A 9,285-nucleotide genomic window follows, 5' to 3' on the forward strand; every position below is an offset into this window, starting at 1 on the left:
TTTTTTCTTTAAACATAACGTAATACATTTTGCTAGATTTATAGTTAAAACAAGAAAATACAATCTGAATCAAGATATTCTCTAAAAAGTCTTAATATTTTATGGAATTTTGCTTATGTAAATGTATCTTTTTAAAGAATGTTCAGATATTTTTACTGACAAACAAGACACAAATACTGATTAATAAAATGATCTTTTGCAGTGCAGAGCAGTCCAAGGCACTCTAGCATTGCGATATATTTTTAATGAGTCAGCTCGATCAAGCCCTTAAAATCAAACATGACAATTCATGTCCTGGAAGTCCTATCTGCAGAAGTCACCACCAATTAGTGTCCCTTTCTAAGTATACATCCTTTGACGTTTCACTTCAATGCATTGCATCAGAACGTTCTGCATATTGAACACACCCCCCAACTTGGTAGTTTCTTTTGACTTCACAAATTCAACATACAGTGACCCCAAAAAGCATTTGGACACTTGCGTGGCATTTTAAAATGTATGATTGTCTGTGCGTTATTGAACAAAATATTAAAGCAAGTGGCATTTATTTTAAAGAAATATACTGTAGTGCAACACTTTAGCAAAACTTTTCACAAAAAAGAAGTTTGTTAGGTTTCAAATTACAAATTAGATACAGTGGGGTTTTGAAGTTCACAACATCTGCATTCAAAGTCTAATTTAAACCTGGAAATAAACAGATGATTTTAGGATTTTAAACATTTTAAAACAAAGACATTTTTTCCGTAAAACGAATGAAGCATTTAAGATTATGCACTATTTCTAGGTCACTAATGAAATAAGCACATTTGTGATCATGTTAGACAAAAGGTCCAGTTTCCTTGCTTCCATTCAAGGACAAAAGATACTCTTTGGGACATTCTCAAATCATGCTGGATAGCATGGATCAACAGGTTTTGCACAAACTTGTGGAGTTCATGCCAGCTGGAGTGCATACTCTTATAAAAGCAAAAGGGGGGACGTGTCAAATACTAAGAAATAGTATTCTATAGAGATATACAGTATTAAAGAGCACCTATTATGGTTTTTAAACGTGCCTAATTTTGTTTTAAAGGTTTCATACAATAGATTTACATGCATCCAAGGTCAAAAAACACTTTAATTTGCTCATAATTTAAATTGCAGCATTACCTTTTTTTCCCAGCGTCAAAAACGACTCGTTCAATGATCCGTTCTAAAGGATTCATTCTAAACTCCTCCTTTCAGAGAGCCTACTCTGCTCTGATTGGTCAGATGTCCCAGTCGCTTGTGATTGGTCTACCGCTTAGTGTAGTGTTTGAGGGCGGGTCAAAGCTGTTCGCGAGCAGCCAATGAAGACCAGAGGCGGGTTTTTTGTTACCAAATTACGTGGGTTAGTACAGGAAGTAAGTCTGGAATTACTAACGACTCGTTTCAGGTGTTCAGAATCGGTTCTTTCATTTGGGAGTCAATAACTCCATTTGTCGTGCACTTTGATTTTTGAAACTTCGCAGACTTTTTTACATTCACAAACAGCTATATAACACACTACATGAAAGGTAATATTTGAAAAACCATAATAGGTGCTCTTTAAAAATCAGCTTGTCACAGTCAAGAAAACTCTAGCATTATTTATTTGCAGATGGCACTTGGTTTGATATTTTGCTATGTAATGCAAACTTAAGTGTCCAAATATTTTGGGGCCATTGTATGCTGTTAGTGACAACAAACATTAATGCATTGGCAATGAGTAACATGTTGACAAATGCATCTTTTGTCGACTTGCTATAGATAAAGGAAATGCTACTGAAATTGAAATCATTCTGTTTCTTTTCCCTAAGCCCCTACCCAAGCCATCACCCCGAATTAAACAGCTCCTTTCCCATGAGTGCCAAGGTCCCCCCTCAAATAATCTGTTGCAACCACCAGCAAAACACACCTCTCTTATGATTTTTCGTTTCTGATTTTTGGTCTCCTTTTATTTCTCTCAATTTTTTGTTTAACATGTCTTTTATTTAACCTTCTAACCCTTCTCCATCCGCCTTCCCTCCCCCGTCCCTCCACCCTCCTCTCCTCCACCTCCTGTTCCTCCTTCCCTCCCTCGTACAGTTTAGAGACCGCCAAATCCACTGCCCAGTCCTCCTCCATGTCGACCCCTGTAGACCTCAACATGAGCTTCACCCAGACTGCTCCCCATGCATCGTCCTCTGCCGCAGCCCTGGCAGCGATGGGCGGCCTGCCCCATGCTCCAATCTTGGGCGCCCCTTATACCCTCCCCCTCTCCAGCCTCCTGGGAATCAAATCCTTCCCCTTCCTGACACTCTCGGCCCCTGCCGCTGCTGCTGCCCCTGCCCACGGCACCTTGGCTTCCTACACCGCCAAGATCTCCAATGCCAACGGCATCAAGAAACCAGAGCGACAGAAGTTTGCGCCCTACTGATGCTTGCCGAGAGGACCCTCCAAGAACCTCCTTTGTTCCTGAGACAAGAACCGGAGAGGAACAGTTTCAGGGTTCTTCTCTACTAGCCTGATGTAGCCGTCTAGAGGGACTGTACCAATTCATTTTCGTCACTGCAAAACAAGTATTTTTATTCATCAGTATCTTTGCCTTGTTTTCCAGTAAAAAATTGCCAATGGGGAAAGAAAAATAAATTTCAAAGAATATTCCTTTTTATCTTACACAATTTTGCTGCTCAAGTAAACTGAATTAAGGATGTTCAGATATTTTTACTGGAAAACAAAAATGCTGATTAAGAAATTAATTATTGCAGTGTTTTTGGTTTTGTAGCTAGTCCTGAAAAATTTTAGGAAACTAATGGCATAATGAGTTTTATTTTTGTTGTTTTTTTATTTTTATTATTATTAATTGTATTATTATTTTATTTTTATTTATTTTTTGGCTGGGATAGCCGCTAAAGCCATAGACTATTCCTAATCTCCTATTTTCCCAAAATCTTTACACCTGTTTAATGTCTGCTCTTATTTATTGATAATGACAAAATATTCCCGTAAAAGAGTTTATAACGTAGAACACTGTTGACTGATGCTAATCTCTTATGTATCAGCTTTTATACAATGATGTCTGTGAATGCTTCTGTATACAACTTCCTGATTTTTTTTTTAGGAATCTTTAAACGATGTATTAAATCAAAATATGAAGAAAAAATAATCATAATAATAATGAAAATGTTTTTAAAACGAAAACAGATCTAAACCTTGCTGTTGTGTTACATTTTTAAGATTCGTTCACATTTGTTTTGAAATGTTATTTATTTTATTTATTGTGCAGAGTGTTTTCTTTAATGGTCAATGTTTGTTTTCTGTAATGGCTGCAGGTTAAAAAAAAAAAAAAAAAAATCTCTTTGGATTTCTTCTATTCAATCATGGTTACACACATACTGACAAAGACACACATCTGAGTAACCACGAGCAAATTTTACTATATTTTAAATACGAATACATCTAGAAGTTATGTATGTGTTTCTTTACTGTTCTGTGGATCATTACAAAAATCACTATTTAAATCTGTATTTTTGTATCATTTTCCAGTAAAAATATCTCAAGTTCCTTAAAGCAAGATAAATTTACTTGAGAATCAAAACTATGTAAGATAAAAGGACTTGTTTTCAGACAATATGTTCCAAAGTTTTATTTTTACTACCCCTTTTGAATTTATTATTAGTTTTTTTATTTTAAACATATAAATCAAAAAGAAAAGGAACAAAATGCCAACGAGGAAAGACAAATACTTAATTCATGATATACTCTTAAAACAAGTTCTAAAAAACTAAATGTATCTTGTTTAAAGGATGCTTTTATAATTTTTACTGGAAAATGATAGAATAATACAGTTAAAGACATGTTTTTTTGCAGTGAAAGTGAATGATGCCACGGTGAAGTCTGGTATAATTAAGTGTCCAAATTCTGAATGTGCTACAGCTAGATACTTCATTTCAAAACTTGGCTGGCAGTGGCCGAGCTCGGAAAGTAATGTTTGTTTCAGGGGGATTCCTTCATCGTTTCTGATAAGAAAATGACTATGCATGGTGACTGCCCCAGTCGGAAACTAATGCTGCATGTTGACTTGGCCCCTTACACGCACACACTAGCAGACAGTTAACAGCTTAGGTCTGTTTGGTGATGGCTTTTGAAATAGAGCAATATAGGTTCGAGAGTGCTAAAACATACATATACAGCAGACCTAGACATAAATATGCTTCGAGTGTAGCTATAGTAATCATTATTATCCTCGATCACAAGATTATATGATGTGGACTTCCTATGTTTTGTTTTTTCTTTTTTTAAATAACTATAGAAATATCACACTTATTTTTCTAAACCTAGAGTCCTAAAATTGAATGTGACCACTTACACCAACTCATTCATTTGGTAGATGTCGTGTAACTTTGATTCGTGTTTGTCATTTTTATCTTTATCGTTACTGTTTGTTTGTTTAGATATTTTTTCTCAAACGTCTATCCCATACTCATTTGCATGAATTTAACTTGGCATCTATGCAAAACATCTTGGGGGTTGGTTCTGCGAGTATCCTGTGTCATGCATCACAGATGGCCCTAAATAAACCATCTTTGAAAAAGGGCTATCGGCAAAGATGGAACCCAAGGCAAGGACAATGATGCTCTCAGATTTATGAACAATGCCATGTATAATATATCTACATACCTATATATGTTGTATTATATCCATGTTTCCCATTCCAAAGCCTAACACATAACCACCCTTTCACACCCTTTGAAATGACACAGTGTGGCAATGATATGTACTGTTGCACTTCACAGTGAAACTTATAGTTGGATGAGTTTTGAAAACTGTTCAGATGCTTGAATTATCCGAGATCTGTTGTTTGGATTCACACGTTTTTCGTTTGTCAGCCTTGGCATAAATGCAAACTCCTGTTTTAGTTTCATTCATCAATGCCATACAAATTAATAAAACCAATACTGTATTAACGTATTCCAGCCTCTTTTGTTCTCTCTTCGCTGAGTGAAATAAAACAATGTTGACTTTAATGGTTGGGGAGACAGAACAGACAATAACTATTAAGAATCTTTTGTTTTTAAGAAAGCAGAAACTAATAAGAGTTGAAATTTAAGATTTTAAATAAGCTTAGCTTTTTTTTTTTTTTTTTTTAAATAAAAAATAGCTTAAAATATAGCTCAAAACATATACAATGTGTTTAATTAAAGTAATAAGCCACTCAAGGCCATGCATTACAGTGATTTTACACCAGGTACGGGGTGTTGTTCAGCCATGGGACAATCAAGGTAACAATTAATGGCCTTGATTGATTTATTGCTTTAATAAGGGTGCTTTACATACTCCTGGGATGTTGAAATATGTGACATGCTATACTCCTTCTAAAAAATGTTTTATTATGCATGCAGTTTTTATGACCATATTAATACTTCTACTTTTAAAAAACAATTCACTCCAAAAAATACATTAGCCTATTTTTAAGATTTATGCATTTCAATTTAATAACACAGTTCCATCGAATTGAATTGGTTAATCTTAATTAAAAATTAAATGAATCAAATGAATCAAACTTAAAATATTTATTTAATTTGATTAAAGTTTACACAATTCAATTTGATGGATTTTTATGAAATTGAAATCCATAAAGCCTATATATACATATATATATATATATATATATATATATATATTTAGTGAAGGCAAAAGCTGATAAAAAAAAAGTACAAAAAAGACATGCATCAACTAAATTTTTACAGCATTAATTAATCATGTTAATAAGTCCTAAAAAGTATTGTTCATTGTTGGTTCAGATCATTAACTAATATTAATGAATACAACCTTATTGTAAAGTGTTTCTGTTTTAATAGTAATAGTAATAATTTACAAACAATACTAATAAGGTTTTATTTGTTAACATTTGTAAATTCATTAGGTATCATGAACTTATAATGACATTTTATCAAAAATACAATTGTTTGTTATTTCATGTGTGTTCATAATGCATTAGCTAATGTTATCATATTCAATAATTTATATGAGCATGTTAAACAAACTAGAAATATATATATATATATATATATATATATATATGTATATTTCTTTTTTTTCTTCTTCTTTTTTTTTTTTTAGACTTGCTTAGTGAAAAAGTGCAGTGTAAGTTAAAACCAGACCAGCGAACGAAGCTTTCTTCAGTGCTCACCCATACAAACAACAGTTCCTCCCTTTTCTAGACACATGATTAGAGATTGAGACCAGCTGAGCTTAATGAGGGAACTGTTAAGGTAGCAACACTAAATTACAGAGACTTCAACAAAGTTTCAACAAAAGAAGTACAGAAAAAAGAAACAAACAAAAACAAAAAAACAATTCCACAAGAAATGAAACAAAAAATACCAGAAGAAATTACATCAGAGAAAACAACCAAGGTCCATCTCCTCATTCATGCCATTGGGAGCTAGAGAGTTCAACTCAAAAATCCAGAAGGCCTCTCTCTCTGTAATAATTTCTTGTCTCGATCCCCCCCTATGGAGAAGGACCCTCTCAATGCCCAGGAACTTCAAATGATTTTTAAAATGATGAAAAATAGGAGATGTTGTCTTGCCTACTGATGGCACTCATGTGTTCAATAATTTTCATGCATAATGCATGTTTTGTTTTGCCAATATATAACAGGGGACATGGACAGATTATTATATATATGTACAATATGTGTAGTTTTACAGGTGATCAGTTGTCTGATTTTATTCATTTTGGATGTACATGGGTGTGTAAAAACATTACATTTAACGTCGTAAGAACAGGAAATAAATTTGTTGCATAGAATGTTTCCCTGGGCATTGGTGAGGGATGTAGAGGAGGAGATGGAGGTATTGGCATGTCCCTTAAATTTCAGCTCCTAGAGTAGACACAGAGAGGGGGTCAGTTTGTTCAGAGAATGAATTAGTGGTTCTGAAATGTTTGAAGAACTAACTCTATCGAGTGCAGTATCCAGCCAATTGGTAGGATATCCACGTGACCTGAAATCCCAATATAAGGTCTGAGCTTTGGCTTCAAAGGCATCTGTGTCAGAACAAATATGGTAAAGTCTTGTGAACTGGCTATAAGGTAGACCCCGTTTTAGAGAGTTAGGATGAGCACCCTTGTCATGTAAGAGACTGTTTTTTGCAGTTTCCTTTCTATAGAGGGAGGACACAATGCGCCCATTAATAACTGAGATACTAGTTTCATTTTTGGTGGAATTGTTTGTTTTGTTTCTTTTTTCTGTACTTCTTTGGTTGAAACTTCGTTGAAGTCTCTGTAATTTAGTGTTGCTACCTTACCAGTTCCCTCATTAAGCTCAGCTAGTCTCAATCTCTAATCATGTGTCTAGAAAAGGGAGGAACTGTTGTTTGTATGGAGAGCACTGAAGAAAGCCATGGGCTAATATAGTCAAATATTCTAACTTTAGTTCATTTTGTAGACTTGCCACTTTAAAGGTGCACTCAGTAACTTTTTGTTTGTGTCCTTTTGGACTTAGTGGACCTAATGGTGTGGATGCAGCATCATTCAAAATCAATACTTTTCAGTTACAGATGTCATTGTAGAAATTCACTTTTCACAATCATTGATGATTAATTTAGTCCAAGAGTGAAAGTGTCCAATAATAAGATTGTCACTGAGATTAAGCTAGTAGTATTCAGCTGGTCATGTGTTTCTAAACTGGCAGCCCCCCAGGAGGGTGTCCCTGCCCCATATAGAATAAAAGAGCTTTTATAAGGTTACTGATATGATTAGAGTCCTCATCTCATGTGAGTGGTCATGATTTTAAACATATGTTTCAAAATTACAATTAATTTCTTTAGGAGTAAAACTTTTTAATAGGGAAAAAACTACTGAGTGCACCTTTAATACTGAATTCAATTCAACTGCTGTGCAGTCACTAATTTTCAACAGCTTTAAATGTGAAATTTCCAAATCAAAAGTTTCTATTTTATAATTAGCCACATATCACATGTTTCTTCCAAATAATAAACAGTACATTTCAATACAGTCTTGAAATCAGCTTTGCTTAGCATTCATTTAGCAGAATCCGAGTTCCAACACATTGTCATTAGAAGATTTTTCTGTTCTATCAAAGCATAGCGTTAAATTTTTACAAGGTTTAGCTTCCTCTCAAAGCCAATTAAATAACTATTGCGCAATAGGCCATTAAAATTAGCCGTCTAAAATAAGACATGTCCACTCTGTTTGAACAAGTCACTCATTGCAGACATTGTATTTTAATTTTTGAGGAAAGGGCCCTTGAGAATAGCCCAGGCGCACTTCTCCAGCGATCACCAAAATGCATGTGTATAATAAACAAAGTCAGCTATAATAACATGCTGACACATCAGCCATCCCTGTATCTTTCTATCCCAGCTCAACCTGGGCTGAGAGTGCCGCCCAACTGGCGGCTTGCCATAACGCCACTTAATGCGATGCCGCCTGAGATGAAAGCAGTCTATGAATAAAGCTTACACCTCACTGCAGCTGCTCAAACACAAACAAATTCTAACAGGCGGGGTTCTGTTGCCTTTGTGTATGTGTGTTAGTGTGTGTTTTTCTGTCGAGGAAAGAAGGTGGGGGGTGTAATGACACCCTGAACACAGTCTCTCACAATATCTCACAAAAGAACTTTGTGTTGCAAACCCACAACAAACCATAACATCTTGCAGAAACGACCATGTTCGCTGTCGTCCATTGATGTCAACTGTCCACGGACTGAGGCGGATACATTAAAAGAGTAATTATGCAAGCGATCACCTCCTACAGTCAGTGAGTGGAATAATAAATCACAATTTACCAACAATTAAAGAGACAAAGTAGTTTGAAATGGAAGCCAGTAATTATATGGTGATAGTCACTTGGCTGTGGTGGGAGCTGACACCAGTGGGACTGGCATGTAGTTGAAAGCATGAGCTTTGTGCCACGCACTTGGAAAAAACAATCAAATTCGGATTAAACTCCAAGGAAACTGAAATTCAGCTCAGCCCATTACACAAAAAGCAGAGTGTATTTTTAGCCCAAAGCTATCCAGAAAGAAATTATTTGGGGTTATACCACGGGTCTGTTGAATGCTTGATTCTGATTGGTTGACGGACGTTCTAAGGTGTGCAATTATTTTTCAAGTAAATGCACGCCTATGAAGTAGTTCCAGGACTTGACCGCATAACGGTTCCATATCACTTCATCAAATTATTTCAGTTATTTCAAAGAGCCCTACAGACTACCACAACAAAATAAACCAATTAAAACAAAGACATTGATTAGGTACATAGGATAAGAATGTCAAAA

The 9,285-nt window shown here is 35.2% G+C and overlaps 1 protein-coding gene across 5 annotated transcripts in view; it reads left to right on the forward strand.

The window, feature by feature from the left end:
- Positions 1 to 4,950, forward strand: part of LOC127438709 (poly(rC)-binding protein 4-like) — a 108,982-nt gene extending 104,032 nt beyond the window's left edge. For 4 of the 5 annotated variants that reach the window (XM_051694516.1, XM_051694517.1, XM_051694518.1 and 1 more), the window contains one exon: positions 2,086 to 4,950. In XM_051694516.1, the coding sequence (XP_051550476.1) occupies positions 2,086 to 2,416 (331 nt within the window). In that variant the 3' untranslated portion in view covers positions 2,417 to 4,950. Of the gene's footprint in view, positions 1 to 1,817 lie in introns of all 5 variants that reach the window. The other variant, XM_051694520.1, reaches the window with a different exon arrangement.
- The last annotated feature ends 4,335 nt before the right edge of the window (positions 4,951 to 9,285 follow it).

Source organism: Myxocyprinus asiaticus, chromosome 50 (genome assembly GCF_019703515.2).
Source record: "Myxocyprinus asiaticus isolate MX2 ecotype Aquarium Trade chromosome 50, UBuf_Myxa_2, whole genome shotgun sequence".
Lineage (NCBI taxonomy): Eukaryota > Metazoa > Chordata > Actinopteri > Cypriniformes > Catostomidae > Myxocyprinus > Myxocyprinus asiaticus.